Source organism: Ciconia boyciana, chromosome 36 (assembly GCF_034638445.1).
Source record: "Ciconia boyciana chromosome 36, ASM3463844v1, whole genome shotgun sequence".
NCBI lineage: Eukaryota > Metazoa > Chordata > Aves > Ciconiiformes > Ciconiidae > Ciconia > Ciconia boyciana.
In genome coordinates, this window is record NC_132969.1 from 646086 (window position 1) to 669444 (window position 23359).

The following is a 23359-nucleotide window of genomic DNA, read 5'->3' on the forward strand; positions in this document are numbered from 1 at the left end:
CTGGGGGAGGCGGGGCCCCGCGGCGCCGCCAATAAACGGTCGGATTTTTTTTTTTTTTTTTAACAAAACGCCGAAATTTGTGAGGTTTGTTTGGTGGGGGGAGGGGGGTCCCCCAACTGCCCCGCACCCTTCCTTGGCGGGATATGCAGATTTATGCAAATCAGGTCACGCCCCCCTCACCCACGCCCCGCCTTTAGGGGACGCGCCTCCGCACGGCCCGCTCTAGGCGTTGTGCGCATGCGCAGGGCGGGGGGCGGGGGGGCGCATGCGTGGAGCACGCTGGAGGGGTTGGGAAGGGCGCGTGCGTAGAGCGCGGTGATGGCCGGAAGGGGCGCGTGCGCGGAGCGCGCTGGGAGGGGCTGGGAAAGGCGCATGCGTAGAGCGCGAGACGGGGCGGAAGGGGCGCATGCATAGAGTACGATGATGGGGCGGAAGGGGCGCATGCGCGGAGCGCGCTGGAGGGGTTGGGCAGAGCGCATGCGTGGAGCGCGGTGGAAGGTTGGAAGCGGCGCGTGCGCGGAGTGCGTTGGAGGGGTGGACGCAGCGCATGCGCGGAGTGCGTTGGAGGGGCGCATGCGCAGAGTGCGTTGGAGGGGTGGAAGGGGCGCATGCGCGACGCGCGCTGGAAGGGTTGCGAGGCGGCGCGTGCGCAGAACGCGCTGGGGGGGGCCAGCGGCGCCTGCGCAGTCCGGCGAAGGCGGCGGCGCAGATTCGCCACAAGCGCGCGGCTTAATTAAAAATAAAGCGCAAACGCCGCTAACAAAGGGGCGGAAAAGGCGCGGCGCGCGGCGGGAGCCGAGCGAAGCGAGCGGGAAAGCGAGGAGAGAGAGCGGGGGGCAGAGGCGGCGAAAGTGCGGCCGGCGGCTGCGCGCGGCAGATTCGCCACGGCCCTTCCGTCCCCGCGTGCGGGCGCGTTTTTTCCGCGGGGGCGTTTCAAGGCGGTTTTTTTTTTTGTTGTTTTTTTAAAATTCCGTTTATTCCGGCGCCGGTTTTGGGGGCGGGAGGGGGGAGCCGGCTCCTGGCGTGCGCGCGGGGCGAGGAACGGTAGCGCGGGACCCGTGTGGAAAGTGCGGCGGGGCGGCGCGCATGCGCGGCGGCTCTCGCGAGAGCGGCGCGGCGCGAGCTCGGCCGTTGGCTCCGCCCCCTTCTCTCCCCCACCACCAACCCCCCCCGCCCCGGTCTGCGGCGGCGGCGGCGGCGGCGGCGGCAGCTCCGGCCCCTCCGGTCCCTCCGGCCCCGGCCCCGGCCCCGGCCCCCGACACCGACACCGCCCCCGCCTCGGCCCCTCGGCCCCGCCGCTCTCCGCCCCGCGGAGGGGGCGGCGGCGGCGGCGGGAGCGGGCAGGTGAGAGCGGGAGGGGGTGAGGGGAAACGGGGGCCGGGGAGGGGGTGAGGGGAGATGGGGAGGGGGGTGGGGGAGGTGAGGGCACGGGGGGTGGGGGCGGGGAGGGGACGGGGGTGTGAGGGGAAAGTTGGGGGGTGAGGGGGACGGGAGGGGCTGGGGGTGAGGGGGTGGGGGAACTTGGGGGCCTAAGGGGGACGTGGGGTCCGGGGGAACTTGGGGGCCTAAGGGGGACGTGGGGTCCGGGAGGGAACTTGGGGGCCTAAGGGGGACGTGGGGTCCGGGGAACTTGGGGGTCTAAGGGGGACGTGGGGGTCTAAGGGGGACGTGGGGGTCCGGGAGGGAACTTGGGGGCCTAAGGGGGACGTGGGGGTCCGGGGGAACTTGGGGGTCTAAGGGGGACGTGGGGTCCGGGGGGGGAACTTGGGGGGTCTAAGGGGGACGTGGGGGTCTAAGGGGGACGTGGGGTCCGGGGGGAACTTGGGGGCCTAAGGGGGACGTGGGGGTCCGGGAGGGAACTTGGGGGCCTAAGGGGGACGTGGGGGTCCGGGGGGAACTTGGGGGGTCTAAGGGGGGCTTGGGGGTTTAAGGGGGATGTGGGGGTCCGGGGGGAACTTGGGGGCCTAAGGGGGGACGTGGGGGTCTGGGAGGGAACTTGGGGGTCTAAGGGGGACGTGGGGGTCCGGAGGGGAGGGCGTGGGGGTCTGGGGATGACGTGGGGGTGTGAGGGGGCGTGGGGGTGTGGGAGGAACATGGGGGTCCTGTGGGGCTGGCAGAAGATGGGGGCTGGGGGGCGGGACGGGGAGGCCCGAGGGGAGACGGGGATACCGGGGGGGGCTGAGGAAGGGCAGGGGAGATCACAGGGGATGTGGGGGGGGCCGTGGGGTGGCCCCCCCTGCCCTGCCCCAGTGTAAATGAGGCAGCATGGAGCCGGAGGCGGGGGGTGACAGCCAGCGGGCCCCCAGCGTCCCCTGGCGCAGCTACAAGCTGGTGGTGGACCCCGCCCTGCGCCGCGCCCCCCAGAAGGTCTATCGCTACGATGGCGTCCACTTCAGCGTGCCCGTGAGTCGACGCACCCCTAACGCACGGACGCCCCGCCGAGCCCCCCAGCGACCCCCCCGGGCTGGGGGGTGGGGGGGGGGGAGGGCTTTGGGGTGCTGGGGGGCTTCACGTGCGAGGCGGGCGGCTCTTTCGGGGTGCCCCGTGAGCGCTCGGCGTCGCCCCGCGGGTGCCTTGTCGCGGGGGGTGCCCCACGGCGGCGGTCTCGGAGGGTTTTCGAGGGTGCTGGGGGGCGCCGCGCGTGGGGGGCATCGGGTGCCTGCAGGTGTGGGGTGCCCCATAGATGCCCAGCGAGGGCCGCGAGCGCGCCCCGTTGGGGCGTTACGGCGTGGGGTGGCTCCGTAGGGACCCCGGTACCCCCCCATAGGCACCGCACGCTGTGGGGTACCCTATAGGGGCCTCACAAACGCTTTGAGGGCACCCCACGGCTTTCAGAAGCGCGTGGGGGTTGTGCGTGGGGGGCTTTGATGCCTGCGGGGTGCCCTATAGATATATGGGGCACTCTATAGATATATGGGGCACCCTATAGATATAGGGAGCACCCTATAGATACATGGGGCACGGCGTCGCTCATCTGTAGGCACTAGAATTGCTTTATGGTTTGGTGGGGTGATCTCAGAGCCGTTTTTGGGGGGCACAGAGCTTCACGTGTGGGGCTCGGATCTCTCCAGGCACCCCATAGATGCGTGGGGTGCCCCATGGATCTGTGGGGTGCCCCACAGCCCTCCCCCCCAGCCCTCCCCCAACTCCGAGAGCCGCCCCGCTGCTCCGTGGGGTGGTCTCGGGGCTGGTTGCGGTCGCCCGGGGGGAGTCCCTCGCCTGTGGGACCCCACATTTTTTGGGGCGCTGCCCCCCCCGCAGGACTTGGGGTACCCCCCGGCAGGCGCCGTGCAGGACCCCCGTCCCCGCCGCATCTGGGCGAAGCACCGCGACCTCTCCTTACCCGTCCCCAAGTTCAAGGTGAGGAAAGCGCCGAGGGGGGGGGGGGGGGACGGGGACTCTGGGGGGTTGCGGCGGGGGCGGCTCCCCCCTCGTTAACCCCAGCGCCGTTTCGGGGGGCAGTTGGACGAGTTCTACGTGGGGCAGATCCCGCTGAAGGAAGTGACCTTCGCCCGCCTCAACGACAACGTGCGGGAGGCGTTTTTAGCCGAAATGTGCCGCAAATACGGGGAGGTGGAGGAGGTGGAGATCCTGCTGCACCCCAAAACCCGCAAGCATTTGGGGCTGGCCCGCGTCCTCTTCGCCAGCACGCGGGGGGCCAAGGAGACGGTCAAGCACCTCCACAACACCTCCGTCATGGGCAACATCATCCACGCCCAGCTCGACGTCAAAGGTAGCGGCCGGCCCGTGTGCGTCCCCCCCCCGCCCCGCGGCGAGTTTTGGGGCGCGGCGACGATCCGCGGCCCCGGAATTAATTTCTCGCCGTTTGGCGCGGGCGCGCAGGGCAGCAGCGGATGAAGTATTACGAGCTGATCGTTAACGGCGCCTACACCCCCCAGACGGTGCCCACCGGCGGCAAGGCGGAGGCGGTACAGGGGGATGCTTTTGGGGTACCTCGTTTTCCCGGGAGTCGTCCCCTCCGGGGGGGGTTTAACCCCGCGCGGGGACGTTTTGGGGTGGCCCTGAGCCGCGTTTCGCTCCGCGGGGCTGTTTTGGGGTACACCCGAAAAACTTTGGTCCCGGAGGAAATTATTTTGGGGGGCTTTTAAGGTACGTTTTCCTCCGCGGGGGTGGCTGGGGGCATCCTTAAAATAATTTAGTCCCGTAGGAAACGGTTTTGGGGCGCTCCTAAGCTCTGTTTCACCCCCTGGGGCCGTTTTGGGGGACCCGTGAAAAACTTTGGTCCCGTATGAAAATATTTTGGGGCTTTTAAAGCCACGTTTTTGTCTCGAGGATGGTTTTGGGGGATCCCTAAAATGGTTTGCCTTTATAGGGGGTTGTTTTGGGGTGCTCCTAGTCTCTGTTTTGTGCCAGGGAGTTGTTTTGGGGCGTCCCTGAAATGTTTTGATGCTGTAAGAAATGGTTTTGGGGGGCTCCTAAGCTTCGTTTCGCCGTACGGGGCTATTTTGGGGTATCCCTAAAACACATTGGCTCCATAGAAAACTGTTTTGGGGTGCTCCTAACCCCCGTTTCACGCCGTGGGGGCATTTTGGGGTTCCCCTAAAATAATTTAAATTTGTAAAAAAACTATTTTGGGGTGTTGCTAAACTGTTTCACCCCATGGGGCTGTTTTGGGGTGCCCCCGAGTCCGTCTTTCACCCCATGGGGCTGTTTTGGGGTGCCCCCGAGTCCGTCTTTCACCCCATGGGGCTGTTTTGGGGTGCCCCACAACCAATTTCACCTCCTGGGACCATTTTGGGGGGCCCCCGAGGGGGGGTTCACCCCCCCAGGGAACCGTTTTGGGGGGCCCCTGAGCTGTTTTTCACCCCGTGGGGCCGTTTTGGGGGGCCCCAAGCCCCTTTGACCCCATGGGGAGCTGTTTTGGGGACCCCCAAAACTCCTTTCGCTCCCTCTGGCGCCATTTCGGGGCCCCCCCCGATTCAATCTCACCCCAAAATGTGGCAATTTTGGGCCCCCCCAATCCGATTTGCTTCTCCAGAGCCATTTTGGGGTCCCCCCCTCTCTTTTCACCCCCAGATGGAGCCCTCTAGGGCCCCCCAAAATTCATTTTTTCCCATGGGGTTATTTTGGGGCCCCCCCAGAACAGATTTTCTTCTACGGAGCCATTTTAGGGCCCCCCCAAACTGCTTTCAGCACTACATGGGACCATTTTGGGGCCCCCCCAAACTGTTTTCACCCCAACATGGAGCCATTTGGGGCCCCCCAAAATTTACTTTTCCTATGAGACCATTTTAGGCCCCCCAACTCTTTTCACTCCTACGTGGCGTCATTTCGGGGCCCCCCAAACTGTTTTTACCCCCATACGGAACCATTTTGGGCCCCCCAAACCTGATTTCACCCCGTAGGATTATTTTGAGCTCCCCAAAACTGTTTTTGCGCTATGGGACCATTTTGTGCCCCCCCAAATACTTCCCCCACATAGAGCTATTTTGGGCCCCCCAAACTCCTTTCACCGCCACGTGGAGCCATTTTGGGCCCCCCCAAAACTGATTTTCCCCTATGGGGCCATTTTGGGGCCCCCCCAAACTGCTCTGACCCCCATATGGGACCATTTCAGCCCCCCCCCCAGTACTAATTTTCCCCCATGGCACCATTTCGGGCCCCCCAAACTGGTCGTGTCCGTCCCCTGTGTCCCCCCCCCCCCCCACCATTCTGGGGCACCCCACCCCCTCCCTCGCCGGGGTCGTTTTGGGGTGCCCCTGACCCCTTTCCACCCCCCAGCAGCCGCAGCAGCCGGAGCCTCGCCGCCGCCACTCCACCGACAGCGCCTTCGCCCCCCGGGCAACGGCACCCCGGACCCCCTCGGGGGGCTACGGCCCCTTCCCCCGCCGGCCCCCCCTACCCGCCCCTACGCCGCCGAGGGCCCCCTACGCCAGCCGGTGAGTCGCGGTGCCGGGGGGGGGGAGGGGTGGGGGCATTTAATGACCCCCCCCCATTTTGTTTTGTTCCCCGCAGACACCCCTTCGCCTCCGAGCCCTTCACCCCACGGCGGCCGGAGGGGCTTCCCCGCCGCCCCCCCGCCGGAGCCTTCCTCCCCTACGCGTACGACCCCCGGGCGTTACCCCCGCCAGCCTTCCTCCTCCTCCTCGTCCTCCTCGTCCTCCTCCTCCTCCTCCTCGTCTTCCTCCTGCCGCCGCCACCGGCCCCCCCGCGAAGACGAGCCGCCCCCCGCCCTCCTCATCCTCCTCGTCCTCCTCCTCCTCCTCTTCCTCCTCTTCGTCCTCCTCCTCCTCTTCGTCCTCCTCCTCCTCCTCCTCCACGCCGGCGGCCGCTTTCCCGGCCCCCCGCCACCCCCTCTTACCCGGGGGGACCCCTATTCGGCCCTTTCGGGGTCGGACCCCCCGGAGCGCGACTTCCGCCTCCTCCCCGCCCCGAGCCCTTCGCCCCGGCTCCCTGCCCCCGGCGAGCTGCTGGCCCCGCCGAGCCCCCGCCCCCAACCCCTCCTCCTCCTCCCGCCGCCCCGCTGCCCCCCTGCCCCCCGGGGGTCCCCGGCCCCGAGGCCACCCCGAGAGCGTCCTTCGCCCAGCACAGCAGCCTGGACTCCCGCATCGAGGCCCTGCTGAAGGAGCAGCGCTCCCACTTCTCCTTCCTCCCCCCCGAGGAGGAGGAGGAGGAGGAGGAGCAGAAGGAGAAGGCCGAGGCCCCCGGCCCCCCTCCCAGCCCCCCTCCGCCCCTCCTCCCGCCGCCGACACCCCCCTCCGCCGCCGCCGCCGGCCGCCGAAGGGAGCCCCTCGCCCTCGGCACCCCCAGCCCCCGCCGGCGCCCAGGAGGTCGCCCCCCGGGGGGCACCCGAGGGACCCCCGAGTCGCCCAAGGCCAACGGGCAGGAGAGGGTAAGGGGCGCGGGGGGGCGGTGGGGCCGGGGGTGTGGGGAGGCTGGGGGATGCCGGTTTGGGGGTGGCGGGGGCTGGGGTTTGCTCTGGGGGGTGTTGGGGGTCCTGGATGTCTGGGACCACCCCGTGGGGGGTTGGGGGTGGCGGGGGCCGGGGTTTGCCCCATGGGGGGCTTGGGGGGTCCTGGATGTCTGGGACCACCCCGTGGGGGGTTGGGGGTGGCGGGGGCTGGGGTTGGCTCTGGGGGGTGTTGGGGGTCCCGGGCGGTGGGGTCGGGGATTGGGGGGCTGGGGAGGGGATGCTGGTTTAGGGGGTTTGGGGTGTCGGGGGCTGGGGTTTGCGCTATGGGGGGTCTCGGGCCATGGCATCGGGGATTTGGGGGGCTCCCCATGGGGGGTTGGGGTCCCGTCCAGTTGGGTTGCGGATTGGGGGCGGGGGCTGTGATTTGGGGGGTTGGGGGTGTCAGGGGGCCGGGGTTTGCTCTATGGGGGGTTCGGGGGTCCTGGGTGCTGGCGTCGGGGATGTGGGGGCCCGGGGGCTCCTGCACGTCTGGGACCACCCCACGGGGGGGTTCGGGGGTGCCCCTGTCCCCACGAGGGGGTGTCCATGGTTGGGCCCCCCGGGGCTGTGGGGGTCCCCGTGGGGCAGAGGCCCCTCACCCCCCGTGCCCCCAGGCCTCGCAGCCCTCCTCGGGGGAGGACATGGAGATCTCGGAGGACGAGGGGGACGAGCCCCCCCCGCCGCCCCCCGCCGCCGCCGCCGCCCTGCCCCCCTGCCCCCGCCCCCCTTCGCCCGCCCCCCGAGCCCCCCCGCCCCCCGCTTTCCCCCCCCTCCCCAGCCCCTCATGGCCGTCGCCCTCCCCCCACCGGCCCCTGGGCGATTTCGGGCGGGGCAGGGGGGCCCCCCCGCCCTCTACGAACTTTGGGGCGGCTGGGGGCGCTGGGGGGCCCCCGCTTCCTTCCAGCTGCAGACCCAGCTGCTGAGCCGCTTGCGGGGGCGGCGGGGGCCGCGGGGGGCAAAGCCGCTCGGCACCCCCCTTTCGCCCCACTTCCCCCCCATCCCCACTACCCCCCGCCGCCTTCGCCCCCACTTCCCCCGCCGAGGAGCGTCCCCCGGGACCGACCCTCCCCCCGCCCCCCGCCGCCCCGCCGCCCCCCGAGCCCCCGGGACGGGGTTTTGGGGCGGGGGGCTCCCCCCGGGCGGCGGGGGGGGGCCGGTGGAGGGGGTGCTGGCGGCGCTGGTGCAGGAGATGAAGGCGACGATGCAGCGCGACCTGAACCGCAAGATGGTGGAGAACGTCGCCTTCCGCGCCTTCGACGCCTGGTGGGAGCGCAAGGAGGAGCAGGTCAAGGTGGGGACCCCCCCTCGCCGCGCCCCCGACACCCCCCCAACGCAGGGTCGTCGTGGGGCCGCGGGTGGCGTTTGGGGGGGGGGAGGGGGGAATGGGGGGACCCCCCCCCCCACGCAGGGTCATTGCGGTGCCGCTGGTGGCGTTTGGGGGGGAGGGGGGAATGGGGGACCCCACCCCCACCCCAGGGTCGTCGTGGGGCCGCTGGTGGCGTTTGGGGGGGGGAATGAGGGACACCCCCCCAGGGTCGTCGTGATGCCCCTGGTGGCGTGGGGGAGGGGGAATGGGGGATCCCCCCACCCCAGGGTCGTCGCGGTGCCGCTGGTGGCATTTGGGGGGGAAATGGGGACCCCCCCACGCAGGGTCATTGCAGTGCCGCTGGTGGCGTTTGGGGGGGAGGGGAATGGGGGACCCCACCCCCACCCCAGGGTCGTCGTGGGGCCGCTGGTGGTGTTTGGGGGGGAGGGGGAATGGGGAGCCCCCCCACCCCAGTGTCATCACAGTGCCGCTGGTGGCATTTGGGGAGGGGGAATGGGGACCCCACCCCCACCCCCACCCCAGGGTCGTTGTGGGGCCGCTGGTGGTGTTTGGGGGGAGGGGGAATGGGGACCCCACCCCCACCCCAGGGTCGTCGTGGGGCCGCTGGTGGTGTTTGGGGGGGGGAGGGGGAATGGGGGACCCCACCCCAGGGTCATTGCAGTGTCGCTGGTGGTGTTTGGGGGGAGGGGGAATGGGGACCCCCCACCCCGTGTCATCACAGTGCCACTGGTGGCATTTGGGGAGGGGGAAATGGGGGACCCCGGACCCCCGAATCCCTGCAGGAGCCCCTGGACCCCCCCCAGTTTCCTCGTAATCAGGGGGCTGCCGTCACCGAGGGTGGGGAGGGGGGCCAAAACCTCACAGAACCCCCAAACTCCCGTAGCCCCCCCCGGTACCGGCAGAGCTCCCTTCAGGTTCTCTGTGGCACCCCAAAATCCACCCAGACCCCCAAAACTTCACAGACCCCCAGACCCCCAAAACTCCCTGCCCCCCCCAGCCCCTCCAGCTCTCCATTCAGACTCCCCCAGCACCCCAAACCCCCCCAGACCCCCCTCCAGCACTCTGTGGGGTGGGGTCCCCCATTCCCAGCAGAGGGTGACCCCCCTCGCCCCCCAGCCCTTCCAGACGGCGCGCGGCAGCGGGAGGAGGAGAAGGAGCGGACGAGGCCGAAGGAGCCCCCGGCCCTCCTCTCCCTCGTCGACTGGGCCCGGGGGGTGCCGGGCTGCGGGGGCCCTGCGCCTCCCCTCCTTCAAGGTAACCCCTTTTGGGGGCTGGGGGGCAATGGGAGGGTTGGGGGGGTTATGGGGTGCTGGGGGTGCCCCTTTTCAAGGTACAGCCTGTTTGGGGGGGGCAATGGGGTGCTGGGGGGTTTGGGGGTTATGGGGTGCTGGGGTCCCCTCCTTCAAGGTACAGCCTGTTTGGGGGGGCAATGGGGGGTTGGGGGGCTATGGGGTGCTGGGGTCCCCTCCTTCAAGGTACAGCCTGTTTGGGGGGCAATGGGGGGGTTGGGGGGTTATGGGGTGCTGGGGGTCCCTCCTTCAAGGTAAAGCCTGTTTGGGGGGGCAGTGGGGTGCTGGGGGGGTTATGGGGTGCTGGGGGTGCCCTTTTCAAGGTACAGCCTGTTTGGGGGGCAATGGGGGGTTGGGGGGGTTATGGGGTGCTGGGGTCCCCTCCTTCAAGGTACAGCCTGTTTGGGGGGCAATGGGGGGTTGGGGGGCTATGGGGTGCTGGGGGTGCCCCTTCTCAAGGTACAGCCTGTTTGGGGGGCAATGGGGGTTGGGGGGGCTATGGGGTGCTGGGGGTCCCCTCCTTCAAGGTACAGCCTGTTTGGGGGGGGCAGTGGGGTGCTGGGGGGTTTGGGGGTTATGGGGTGCTGGGGGTGCCCTTCTCAAGGTACAGCCTGTTTGGGGGGGCAATGGGGGGTTGGGGGGTTATGGGGTGCTGGGGGTCCCCTTTCAAGGTACACCCCTTTCTGGGGGGCAATGGGGTGCAGTGGGGGCTGGGGTTCCTTTTTCAAGGTAACCCCTTTTTGGGGGGTGGGGTGCTGGGGGAGCAATGGGGGGCTGGTGGGGGGGTGCCCTCCTGCGAGGTGCTCCCCTCTTTGGGGGGGGCCACAGGGGTGCCGAGAGGGGTTACGGGGGCTCAGGCTCCTTTCCCTCAAGGTCACCCCTTTTGGGGTGTCAGCGGGGGCAGGGCATTTTGGGGGGCTGATAATGGAGCCCTGACCCCCAAACCCCTGACCCCCTTCGCCCCCCCAGGTGAAGCGGAAAGAGCCGTCGGAGCTGGGCGAGGGGGAGGAGAAGCGCCCCGGCCCCCACCCCCCGAGGAGGACGAGGACGGTGAGCCTGTGCCCCCCACCCCCACGCCCCTCTGTGCCCCCACCCCTCTAACACCCCTTCTCCCCCCGCCGCCCCCCCAGACAAGGAGCCCCCCCGGCGCCCCCCGGCCCGAAGCCCCGGCAAGCGGCGCAAGCTCTTCTGCCTGGACAGCGAGGGCGAGGAAGCCTCCGAGGAGTCTTCCTCCGGCAGGTGAGACCCCCCCAGCCCCGGGACCCCCGGGCCCCCAGTGCCCCCACCCAGCCCCTGTCCCCCCCGTTTCAGGAAGAAGAGGAGGAGGAGGAGGAGGCCGAAGAGGAGGAGGAGGCGGCGCAGCGGCGGCGGAGGAGGAGACCCAAGGGGGAGCCCCCGGATGGGGAGAGGGGGGGCACCCAGCAGCCCTCCGACGGTGGGGACGCGGGGGGGACACGGTGGACGTGGGGGGACACGGGGGACGTGGGGGATTGGGGACGTGGGGGGACACGGGGATCGGGGACGTGGGGGACACGGGGGACGTGGGGGGACACGGGGATCGGGGACGTGGGGGGGACACGGGGACGGGGGACACGGGGGACGTGGGGGGACACAGGGATCGGGGACACGGGGGACGTGGGGGATTGGGGACATGGGGGGACACGGGGGACGTGGGGGGGACACGGGGGACGTGGGGGATTGGGGACATGGGGGACACGGGGGACGTGGGGGGACACGGGGATCGGGGACACGAGGGGGACACATGGGGGTAAGGGGGACATGGGGGGACACGGGGATTGGGGACATGGGGCATGTAGTGGGGGACATGGGGATTGGGGACACGGGGACGTGGGGGGATGCGGGGGATGCGGGGATTGGGGACGTGGGGGACGCGAGGGCATTGGGGACACGGGGACACGGGGGTGGGCACTGGGGACACGGGGGTGGGGACACGGGGACACTCAGGGGTGGGAACGTGGGGATGGGGACGTTCAGGATGGGGGACGTGGGGACGGGGACATCGGGGGCGCGTGGCGGGGCGCGGGGACGCGGCCGGGGGGCTGGGGCCGCGGGGGACCGTGGGGACACGGGGATGGGGGGGACACGGGGCTGGGGACCCGCGCGAGTGGGGTCGGGGTGGGGGGTGACATCGTCCCCTGTCCCCACAGAGGAGGAAGAGGAGGAGGAGGAGGAGGAGGAGGAAGAAGCAGCCCCCAGCGAAGCCTCCTCCAAATTCTCCCTCTACGAGGGCTCGGGGGGGGCAGCGCCTCGGCCAGCAGCTCTTCCTCCCCCCCCCCATCTTCCTCCTCCTCCTCCTCCTCCTCTTCTTCTTCCTCCTCTTCTTCCTCCTCCTCCTCCGAGGACGAGAGCGCCGCCGAGGACCCCCCCGCCCCGCGGCCCCCACGCCGGAGCCGGGTAGCGCCCTCCAGGACTCCCCCTCCCCCCACCCCTCAACTTTGGGGTGTCCCCCCGCCATTTTGGGGTCCCCCGCTGACCCCCCCTCTCCCTCGCAGCCCCCCGCCGCCGCCGCCGCCGCCGCGCCCCTCCTCCCCCATCCCGCTGCTGCCCCCCAAGAAGCGCCCGCAAGACCGTCAGCCCCGGCGAGGAGCCCCCCGGCACCGCCGCCACCGCCGCCGCCGCCCCCGGCACCGGCACCAGCACCGGCGCCGCCGGCGCCCCCGCCCGCCCCTGCCGCCCCCGCCGCCGCGACCCCCCGGCCCCCCGCGCCGCCCCGGCCCGTCTGCAACCTGCCGGCCGACCACGCTTCCCTGGTCAAGCGCTGGGCCGAGGACTTGGGGGGCGGCGGCGCCGGCAGCGTCCCCCCCCGCCGCCCCCCGCGCCGGCCGCCCCCCGCCCGCCCCCCGGCCGAGCGGCTGGGGGCCACCTCGCTGCTGGAGCTGGCCCGCGGCCCCCAGCCCGGGGGGGACCTGGCGGTGTTGGCCACCATCGCCCTCACCCGGGGGGGCAGCGAGGAAGAGGAGGAGGAGGAGGAGGAAGAAGAGGAGGAAGAAGAGGAAGAAGAAGATGGCGGCGGCGCCGCCCCCCCCGCCCCGGCCGCCCCGCCCCGCGATCCCGCTGTCCTCTTGGAGCACAACTACGCCATGCCGGTGCGGGCCGGGCCCCCCCGCCGCGGCCCCCCCGAGAGCCCGGCAGGCGCCCCCCACCCCGCGGAAGCCCAGCGCCTGGAGCCCACCGCCGCCGAGGTGCTGGAAGCCCCCGAGGAGGTGGTGGTGGAGGCCCCCCCCGAGACAGAGGGGCCCCCCGCCCCGTTGCCGCCCCCGCCCCGCCGGCGGCCCCTCGCCGCAAGCGGCATCGCCCCCCGCCGGCGCCCGCCTCCTCGGGGTCCAGCGAGAGCGAGGAGGACGAGAGCAGCAGCGAGGAGGAAGAGGACGAGGAGGAAGATGGGGCGCGGCGATGGCTGCGGCCCCGCGGGCCCCCCCCGGCCCGGCGGTCCCCCCCGCCCCGCTCCTTTGCCCCCCGCAGCGAGTTCGAGCAGATGACCATCCTCTACGACATCTGGAGCGCGGGGCTGGACGCCGAGGACATGCGGTTCCTGCGCATCACCTACGAGCGGCTGCTGCAGGAGGATAGCGGCACCCACTGGCTCAACGACACCCACTGGGTGCACCACACGGATATCCTCCCCGCGGGCGGGGCGACGGGTGCTGGGGACGCGGGGACGGGCGTTGGGGACAAGGGCGTTGGGTGTGTCGGCGTTGGGGGGTTGGAGATGGGCGTTAGAGTCTTTGGCGTTGAGTGTGTTGGTGATAAGGGCGTTGGGTACGTTGGTGCTGGGGACGTGGGGATGGGCGTTGGGGTCGTGGGCGTTGGGTCTGTTGGTGCTGGGGACGTGGGGATGGGCGTTGGGGACAAGGACGTTGGGTCTGTTGGTGCTGGGGACGTGGGGATGGGCGTTGGGGACAAGGACGTTGGGTATGTTCGTGCTGGGGACGTGGGGATGGGTGTTGGGGTCATGAGTGTTGGGTTTCTTGGTGCTGGGGACGTGGGGATGGGCGTTGTGGGTCAAGGGCGTTGGGTCTGTTGGTGCTGGGGACGTGGGGATGGGCGTTGGGGTCGTGGGCGTTGGGTCTGTTGGTGCTGGGGACGTGGAGATGGGTGTTGGGGTCATGGGCATCGGGTCTGGTGATGGGGACGTAGGAACAAGTATTAGAGTCATGGGTGCTGGGTTTCTTGGTGCTGGGGACGTGGGGATGGGCGTTGGGGTCGTGGGCGTTGGGTCTGTTGGTGCTGGGGACGCGGGGACGGGCGTTGGGGACAAGGGCGTTGGGTGTGTCGGTGCTGGGGACGTGGGGTGTTGGAGATGGGCGTTAGAGTCTTTGGTGTTGAGTGTGTTGGTGATAAGGGCGTTGGGTACGTTGGTGTTGGGGACGTGGGGATGGGTGTGGGGGCCATGGGCATCGGGTCTGGTGATGGGGACGTAGGAACAAGTATTAGAGTCATGGGTGCTGGGTACGTTGGTGCTGGGGACGTGGGGATGGGCGTTGGGGTCGTGGGCGTTGGGTGTGTTGGTGCTGGGGACGTGGGGATGGGCGTTGGGGACAAGGACGTTGGGTCTGTTGGTGCTGGGGACGTGTGGATGGCTGTTGGGGTCGTGAGTGTTGGGTCTGTTGGTGATGGGGACGTGGGGATGGGCATTAGGGTCATGGGTGCTGGGTCTGTTGGTGCTGGGGACGTGGGGATGGGCGTTGGGGACAAGGGGGTGGGGTCTGTTGGTGCTGGGGACGTGGGGATGGGCGTTGGGGACAAGGACGTTGGGTCTGTTGGTGCTGGGGACGTGGGGATGGGTGTTGGGGTCATGAGTGTTGGGTTTCTTGGTGCTGGGGACGTGGGGATGGGCGTTGTGGGTCGTGGGCGTTGGGTCTGTTGGTGCTGGGGACGTGGGGATGGGTGTTGGGGTCGTGGGCATTGGGTCTGTTGGTGCTGGGGACGTGGGGATGGGCGTTAGAGTCATGGGTGCTGGGTCTGTTGGTGCTGGGGACGTGGGGATGGGTGGTGGGGTCATGAGTGTTGGGTACGTTGGTGTTGGGGACGTGGGGATGGGTGTTGGGGTCGTGGGCGTTGGGTCTGTTGGTGCTGGGGACGTGGGGATGGGCGTTGGGGACAAGGACGTTGGGTCTGTTGGTGCTGGGGACGTGGGGATGGGCGTTGGGGACATGAGTGTTGGGTATGTTCGTGCTGGGGACGTGGGGATGGGTGTGGGGGGCATGAGTGTGGGGTTTCTTGGTGCTGGGGACGTGGGGATGGGCGTTGTGGGTCGTGGGCGTTGGGTCTGTTGGTGCTGGGGACGTGGGGATGGGTGTTGGGGTCATGGGCATCGGGTCTGGTGATGGGGACGTAGGAACAAGTATTAGAGTCATGGGTGCTGGGTACGTTGGTGCTGGGGACGTGGGGATGGGCATTGGGGTCGTGGGCGTTGGGTCTGTTGGTGCTGGGGACGCGGGGACGGGCGTTGGGGACAAGGGCGTTGGGTCTGTTGGTGCTGGGGACGCGGGGACGGGCGTTGGGGACAAGGGCGTTGGGTGTGTCGGCGTTGGGGTGTTGGAGATGGGCGTTAGAGTCTTTGGTGTTGAGTGTGTTGGTGATAAGGGCGTTGGGTACGTTGGTGTTGGGGACGTGGGGATGGGTGGTGGGGTCGTGGGCGTTGGGTACGTTGGTGCTGGGGACGTGGGGATGGGCGTTGGGGACAAGGACGTTGGCTATGTTCGTGCTGGGGACGTGTGGATGGCTGTTGGGGTCGTGGGCATCGGGTCTGTTGGTGATGGGGACGTAGGAACAAGCATTAGAGTCATGGGTGCTGGGTACGTTGGTGCGGGGGAGGGGGGGAGGGGCGTGGGGGCCGTGGGCGTTGGATCTGTTGGTGCTGGGGACGTGGGGATGCGCGTTGCGGTCGTGGGCGTTGGGTCTGTTGGTGCTCGGGACGTGGGGATGGGCGTTGGGGTCGTGGGCGTTGGGTCTGTTGGTGCTGGGGACGTGGGGATGGGCGTTGGGGTCGTGGGCGTTGGGTACGTTGGTGTTGGGGACGTGGGGACGGACATCAGCGTCATGGGCGTTGGATAGATGAGCATTGGGGACGTGGGGATGGGTGTTAGCATCATGGCTGTTGGGTGTGTTGGTGTTGGGGACGTGGGGATGGGCGTTGGGGTCGTGGGCGTTGGGTACGTTGGCGTTGGGGACGTGGGGATGGGCGTTGGGGACAAGGGCGTCGGGTGTGGGCGTTGGGGACATGGGGACGGGCGTTAGAGTCATGATTGGGTACGTTGGCGTTGGAGACGTGGGGATGGGTGTTAGCGACAAGGGCGTTGGGTGTATGAACACCGGGAACGGGACATGGGGGTGGGCGTTGGGGTCATGGGGTTTGGGTGCAGGAGCGTTGGGGGTCACGGGGATGGGCGCTGGGGTCATGGTCGTCGAGTATACGAGTGTTGGAGATGTGGAGATGGGCATTGAGGACACGGAGATGGTCACTGAGGTCGTGGTCATTGGCTGTGCGAGGACCGGGGACATGGAGGTGGGCGTTGGGGACATGGAGGTGGTCACTGAGGTCATGGTCGTTGGCTATGTGAGCACTGGGGACGTGGGGGGGGGACATTTGGGACATGGAGGTGAACGTTGGGGACATGCAGATGGTCACTGGTCATGGTCGTTGGCTATGTGAGTGTTGGGGACACGGAGGTGGTCATTGGGGACATGGAGATGGTCGCTGAGGTCATGGTCGTTGGCTACGTGGGCGTTGGGGACATGGAGGTGGGCGTTGGGGACATCGAGTTGGCCGCTGAGGTCATGGTCGTTGGCTATGTGAGTGTTGGGGACGTGGAGGTGGACGTTGGGGACACGGAGATGGTCACTGAGGTCATGGTCGTTGGCTACGTGGGCGTTGGGGACGTGGAGGTGGACGTTGGGGACACGGAGATTGTTGTTGAGGTCATGGTCGTTGGCTGTGCGATTGTTGGTGACATGGGGGTGGTCGTTGGGGACACGGAGATGGTCACTGAGGTCATGGTCGTTGGCTACGTGGGCGTTGGGGACATCGAGTTGGTTGCTGAGGTCATGGTCGTTGGCTGTGTGAGCGTTGGGGACACGGAGGTGGGTTTTGGGGACACGGAGATGGTCGCTGAGGTCATGGTCGTTGGCTACGTGGGCGTTGGGGACACAAAGGTGGGTGTTGGGGACATCGAGTTGGTCGCTGAGGTCATGGTCGTTGGCTACGTGGGCATTGGGGACATGGAGGTGGGTGTTGGGGACACGGAGATGGTCACTGAGGTCATGGTCGTTGGCTACGTGGGCGTTGGGGACACGGAGGTGGATGTTGGGGACATCGAGTTGGTCGCTGAGGTCATGGTCGTTGGCTGTGTGAGCGTTGAGGACATGGAGGTGGACGTTGGGGACATCGAGTTGGTCGCTGAGGTCATGGTCCTTGGCTACGTGGGCGTTGGGGACACAAAGGTGGGTGTTGGGGACATCGAGTTGGTCGCTGAGGTCATGGTCGTTGGCTGTGTGAGCGTTGGGGACATGGAGGTGGGTGTTGGGGACATCGAGTTGGTCACTGAGGTCATGGTCGTTGGCTACGTGGGCGTTGGGGACACGGAGGTGGGTGTTGGGGACATCGAGTTGGTCGCTGAGGTCATGGTCCTTGGCTACGTGGGCGTTGGGGACACGGAGGTGGTCGTTGGGGACACGGAGATGGTCGCTGAGGTCATGGTCGTTGGCTGTGTGGGCATTGGGGACATGGAGGTGGGTTTTGGGGACACGGAGATGGTCACTGAGGTCATGGTCCTTGGCTACGTGGGTGTTGGGGACATCGAGTTGGTTGCTGAGGTCATGGTCGTTGGCTACGTGGGCGTTGGGGACATGGAGGTGGTCGTTGGGGACATCGAGTTGGTCGCTGAGGTCATGGTCGTTGGCTACGTGGGCATTGGGGACATGGAGGTGGGTGTTGGGGACACGGAGATGGTCACTGAGGTCATGGTCGTTGGCTGTGTGAGCGTTGGGGACATGGAGGTGGGTGTTGGGGACATCGAGTTGGTCGCTGAGGTCATGGTCCTTGGCTACGTGGGCGTTGGGGACATGGAGGTGGGTTTTGGGGACATTGAGATGGTCGCTGAGGTCATGGTCCTTGGCTACGTGGGCGTTGGGGACATCGAGTTGGTTGCTGAGGTCATGGTTGTTGGCTATGTGGGCATTGGGGACATGGAGGTGGGTGTTGGGGACATCGAGTTGGTCACTGAGGTCATGGTCGTTGGCTACGTGGGCGTTGGGGACACGGAGGTGGACGTTGGGGACATCGAGTTGGTCGCTGAGGTCATGGTCCTTGGCTACGTGGGCGTTGGGGACACAAAGGTGGGTGTTGGGGACATCGAGTTGGTCTCTGAGGTCATGGTCGTTGGCTGTGTGAGCGTTGGGGACACGGAGGTGGTCGTTGGGGACACGGAGATGGTCGCTGAGGTCATGGTCCTTGGCTACGTGGGCATTGGGGACATGGAGGTGGGTGTTGGGGACACGGAGATGGTCACTGAGGTCATGGTCCTTGGCTGTGTGAGCATTGGGGACACGGAGATGGTCGTTGGGGACATCGAGTTGGTCGCTGAGGTCATGGTCGTTGGCTGTGTGAGCGTTGGGGACACGGAGGTGGACGTTGGGGACATCGAGTTGGTCGCTGAGGTCATGGTCCTTGGCTACGTGGGCGTTGGGGACACAAAGGTGGGTGTTGGGGACATCGAGTTGGTCTCTGAGGTCATGGTCGTTGGCTGTGTGAGCGTTGGGGACATGGGGGTGGACGTTGGGGACGTCGAGTTGGTTGCTGAGGTCATGGTCCTTGGCTACGTGGGCGTTGGGGACATAGGGGTGGACGCTGGAGACCTGGAGGTGGGCGCTGGGGCCGTGCTTGTCGGGTGTCCGAGCGCCGGGGACAGACGGACGTTGCTCCCTTGACGGTGGCACTGACGAGGACGAGCAGCCCGCGGCGGCGCCGCCGGTGGCCCGAGGCGCGGGAGCACCGGACGGGCAGCGCCCGCAGCGAGGGCTACTACCCCATCAGCCGGCGGGAGAAGGCGCGGTACCTGCACCCCTGCCCCGCGCCCCCCCAGGACCCCGACGCCCCCGACACCCAGGTGAGGTCCCGGGGCGGGGGGGGACACGACACGCGCCCGGCGGGCGGCCCGGCCGCCGCGTCCCCCGTCCCCACGGCGCCTGTCCCGGCAGGGCCCCAACCGCGTGCTGTCGGAGCGGCGCTCGGAGCAGCGCCGGCTGCTCAGCGCCATCGGCTCGGCCGCCCTCCTCGATAGCGACCTGCTGAAGCTCAACCAGCTCAAGGTGGGGACGGGGGACAGCCCGGGGGGCGGGGGGTGTCCCTGGCGTCCCCACCGCGCGGCCCGCGCGCCCCGGACCTTGCCTGCGCCTCCCCGGCCTGGCGGTCCCCGGCCTGGCGTCTCCCGTGTCCTCGGTGTCCTCCGCGCCATATTCGTGTCCTCTGTGTCCCCGTTGTCCCTCCTGCCGTGCCCGTGTCCTCCATGTCCGTGTTCTTCATGCCACGCTTGCGTCCTCCGTGTCCCTCGTGCCATGCCCCTGTCCTCCGTGTCCTTGCCGTGTCCGTGTCCCTCGTGCCATGGCCCTGTCCTCCATGTCCTTGCCGTGTCCACGTCCCTCATGCCATCCCCATGTTCTCCATGTCCTTGCCGTGTCCGCGTCCCTCATGCCATCCCCATGTTCTCCGTGTCCTTGCCATGTCCGTGTCCCTCATGCCATCCCCATGTTCTCCGTGTCCTTGCCGTGTCCGCGTCCCTCATGCCATCCCCATGTTCTCCATGTCCTTGCCGTGTCCGTGTCCCTCATGCCATGGCCCTGTCCTCCATGTCCTTGCCGTGTCCGTGTCCCTCATGCCATCCCCATGTCCTCCATGTCCTTGCCGTGTCCGTGTCCCTCATGCCATGGCCCTGTCCTCCATGTCCTTGCCGTGTCCGTGTCCCTCATGCCATCCCCATGTTCTCCATGTCCTTGCCGTGTCCGTGTCCCTCATGCCATCCCCATGTCCTCCATGTCCTTGCCGTGTCCGCGTCCCTCATGCCATCCCCATGTTCTCCATGTCCCCAGTGTCCCTCTTGCCATGCCCATGTCGCCTGTGTCCCTCTTGTCACGCCCGTGTCCTCCATGTCCCCCGTGCCATGCCCATGTTCTCCATGTCCCCATTGTCCCCCTTGCCGTGCCCGTGTCCTCCATGTCCCTGTCGCGCCCGTGTCCTCCATGTCCTCCATGCCATGTCTGTCGCCCGTGTCCTACGTCCCCCGTGTCCCTCAGTCCATGACCACCCCCCCGCGTCCCTCCAGCCCGTGCCCGTGTCCCCAGTGCCACCGGGGTGTCCCCATGGGTGTCGTCCCCCCCCCCCCGATGACGTGTCCCCCCCTCCCCAGTTCCGGAAGAAGCGGCTGCGGTTCGGGCGGAGCCGCATCCACGAGTGGGGGCTCTTCGCCATGGAGCCCATCGCCGCCGACGAGATGGTCATCGAGTACGTGGGGCAGAACATCCGCCAGGTCAGCCCTGACCCCCAAGTGCCCCCCCCCCCGGGCACCTCCCACCACCCCTGGGGACCCCCAAGAACCCCTTGGTCACCTCCCATCTCCTTTGGTGACCATCAGCCACACCCTGGGCGCCTCCCACCGCCCCGGGGACCCTCAACTACTTCATGGTCACCTCCCACCACTCTTGGGGACCCCCGAGTACCCCATGGTCACATCCCACCACCCCCAAGTACCCCATGGTCACCTCCCATGACCTCTAACTACCTCGTGGTCACCTCCCACCACCCCTTGGAGACCCCCAAGAACCCCTTGGTCACCTCCCACCACCCCTGAGGACCCTCAAGAACCTCCTTGGTCACCTCCCACCGTCCTTGGAGACCCCCAAGAACCCCTTGGTCACCTCCCACCACTCTTGGGGACCCCCGAGTACCCCATGGTCACCTCCCACCACCTCCAACTACCTCGTGGTCACCTCCCACCACCCCTGGGGACCCCCAAGCACCCCTTGGTCACCTCCCACCACTCTTGGGGACCCCCAAGTACCCCGTGGTCACCTCCCACCACCCCTGGGGACCCCCAAGCACCCCTTGGTCACCTCCCACCACTCTTGGGGACCCCCAAGTACCCTGTGGTCACCTCCCCCCACCCTTGGAGACCCCCAAGCACCCCCTGGGCACCTCCCACCAGTCTTGGGGACCCCCAAGTACCCCGTGGTCACCTCCCACCATTCTTGGAGACCCCCAAGAACCCCTTGGTCACCTCCCACCACTCTTGGGGACCCCCGAGTACCCCATGGTCACCTCCCACCACCTCCAACTACCTCATGGTCACCTCCCACCACTCTTGGGGACCCCCAGGTACCCCGTGGTCACCTCCCACCACTCTTGGGGACCCCCAGGTACCCCGTGGTCACCTCCCACCACCCCCAAGTACCCCATGGTCACCTCCCATGACCTCTAACTACCTTGTGGTCACCTCCCACCACCCTTGGAGACCCCCAAGCACCTCGTGGTCACCTCCCACCGCCCCAGGTACCCCATGGTCACCTCCCACCACCTCCAACTACCTCGTGGTCACCTCCCACCACCCTTGGAGACCCCCAAGCACCTCGTGGTCCCCTCCCACCGCCCTGGGGATCCCCAAGCACCCCGTCTGCCCCCCGCCGACCCCCTCCCCTGCCCCCCAGGTGGTGGCGGACATGCGGGAGAAGCGTTACGTCCAGGAGGGCATCGGCAGCAGCTACCTCTTCCGGGTGGACCACGACACCATCATCGACGCCACCAAATGCGGCAACCTGGCCCGGTTCATCAACCACTGCTGCACGGTGAGCGCCGGGGGGGGGTCCCCAAACCCTTCCCCGGGGGGTCCCCGAGGTGGCGTCGTCCCCCGTGACCACGTCATCGTCCCCCAGCCCAACTGCTACGCCAAGGTGATCACCATCGAGGCGCAGAAGAAGATCGTCATCTACTCGAAGCAGCCCATCGGGGTCAACGAGGAGATCACCTACGACTACAAGTTCCCCATCGAGGACACCAAGATCCCCTGCCTGTGCCACACCGAGAGCTGCCGCGGCACCCTCAACTAGCCCCGCCCGCCGCCGGGCCGGCCGCCGTGGGGCTGTTGGCACGGACATGGCCACCGCGGTTGGTGTGGGGCCACCGCGGTTGGTGTGGGGCCACCGCGGTTGGTGTGGGGCCACCATGGTTGGTGTGGGGTCACCGCGGTTGGTTTGAGGCCACCGCGGTTGGTGTGGGGTCACCGCGGTTGGTGTGGGACCACCATGGTTGCTTTGAGGCCACCATGGTTGGTGTGGGGCCACCGCGGTTGGTTTGAGGCCACCACGGTTGGTGTGGGGTCACCACGGTTGGTGTGGGGCCACCGCGGTTGGTTTGAGGCCACCGCGGTTGGTGTGGGGCCACCGCAGTTGCTTTGAGGCCACCACGGTTGGTGTGGGGCCACCGCGGTTGGTTTGAGGCCACTGCGGTTGGTGTGGGGCCACCACGGTTGGTTTGAGGCCACCGCGGTTGGTGTGGGGCCACCATGGTTGGTGTGGGGCCACCATGGTTGCTTTGAGGCCACCATGGTTGGTGTGGGGCCACCGCGGTTGGTGTGGGGCCACCGCAGTTGCTTTGAGGCCACCGCGGTTGACGTGGGGCCACCAGGGTTGGCTTGAAGCCACCGTGGTCGGCGCGTTGCCGCCGTTGCCGTGAGGTCGCCGCCGTAGCTGCCGCGAGGCCGCCAAGGTTGGGGCGCGTCGCCGCGGTTGGCGTGAGGGGGCCGCCCGCCGTTGGGCTGTTGTCACCGGGGTCGGCCGGCGCCTCGCGGTGGGCGCCGTGGTTGACGTTGGTTGGCGCAAGGTCGTCGAGGCTGGCGCGAGGTCGCCCACCGGAGTTGGCGTCGCCTCACCGCGGCTGGCGGCGCGGCGCCGCCGCGGTTGGCGCGACGTGGCGCCGCGTTGCCGCCGTGGTTGCTCTGACATCACCCTGGTTGCCGCGAGGTCACCGTGGTTGCCGTGACATCGCCGCGGTCGCCTTGACCCCCCGCCACCACGCTCGCCGTGATGCCGCCGCCATGGCGGCCGTGCCCTTGAGGCGCCAGGACAGCGTTGCCGTGACATCATCCGCCGCGGCTGCCACGCCATCGCCGCCCCTTGCCCGGCTCCCCCCCCCCCGCCTCCCCCCGCCCCCCGCCGCGACATCGCGGGCGAGCGTCGTGTGACGTCACCGCGGCCGCCGTGAGGTCACCGCGGCCCCTCCCTTTTCCCCGGAGAAGGCTCTTCTTCCTTGGCTGTTTCTTGTAGAAACTCGGGGCGCGTCCGGGGGGGGGGCCGAGACCCCCCGGGAGGGGGGCTGGGGTCCTCACCCACCCCCTCACCCCCCGTCCCCTCCCCCCCCGGGCATCCCCTCCCCCCCGGCTCTGTAAATACCCGGGGGTGTAAATCCCCTGTACATCCCCTGTACATATGTTGATACGGGGGCGCCCCCGGGCCCCCCCTTTTTATAAAGTGGCCACCGAGCTTTGAGACGGCGTCCGATGGAATTGGGGGGGGGACCCCAGCATCGGGGGAGGGGCCACACACCAGGGGTCTGGGATGGGCCCCAATATCGTGTTGGGGGTCCCCAGAATCCTGGGGGGTCCCGTCTCTGGGGGGGAAACCCCAGAATCCTGGGGGTCCCCGGTGTTTGGGGGTGCGGGAAGGGCGGGGGGGGCAGCTCCGCGGGGGCTCTTGGGGAGGGCGGGGCTACGCGGAGGCGGGGCTTGTGGGCGAGCCAATGAGGGGCGAGAATTGGAGGGAGAG

At 68.3% G+C, this 23359-nt stretch overlaps 1 protein-coding gene across 1 annotated transcript; it reads left to right on the forward strand.

Annotated features, from left to right (window-relative positions):
- Nucleotides 1–1274: 1274 nt before the first annotated feature.
- On the forward strand, nucleotides 1275–22910 carry SETD1A (SET domain containing 1A, histone lysine methyltransferase). Its single transcript, XM_072849102.1, is given in 21 exon segments — nucleotides 1275–1344; nucleotides 2251–2403; nucleotides 3262–3360; nucleotides 3463–3733; nucleotides 3844–3950; nucleotides 5743–5900; nucleotides 5977–6063; nucleotides 6532–6853; nucleotides 7528–7571; nucleotides 7573–7609; nucleotides 7692–8204; nucleotides 9357–9369; nucleotides 9372–9494; nucleotides 10499–10579; nucleotides 10660–10768; nucleotides 12254–13164; nucleotides 18488–18657; nucleotides 18749–18859; nucleotides 19954–20073; nucleotides 21248–21385; nucleotides 21473–22910. Coding segments are annotated over 20 exon segments (3726 nt in total). The 5' UTR covers nucleotides 1275–1344; nucleotides 2251–2265; the 3' UTR covers nucleotides 21647–22910.
- Nucleotides 22911–23359: the final 449 nt, after the last annotated feature.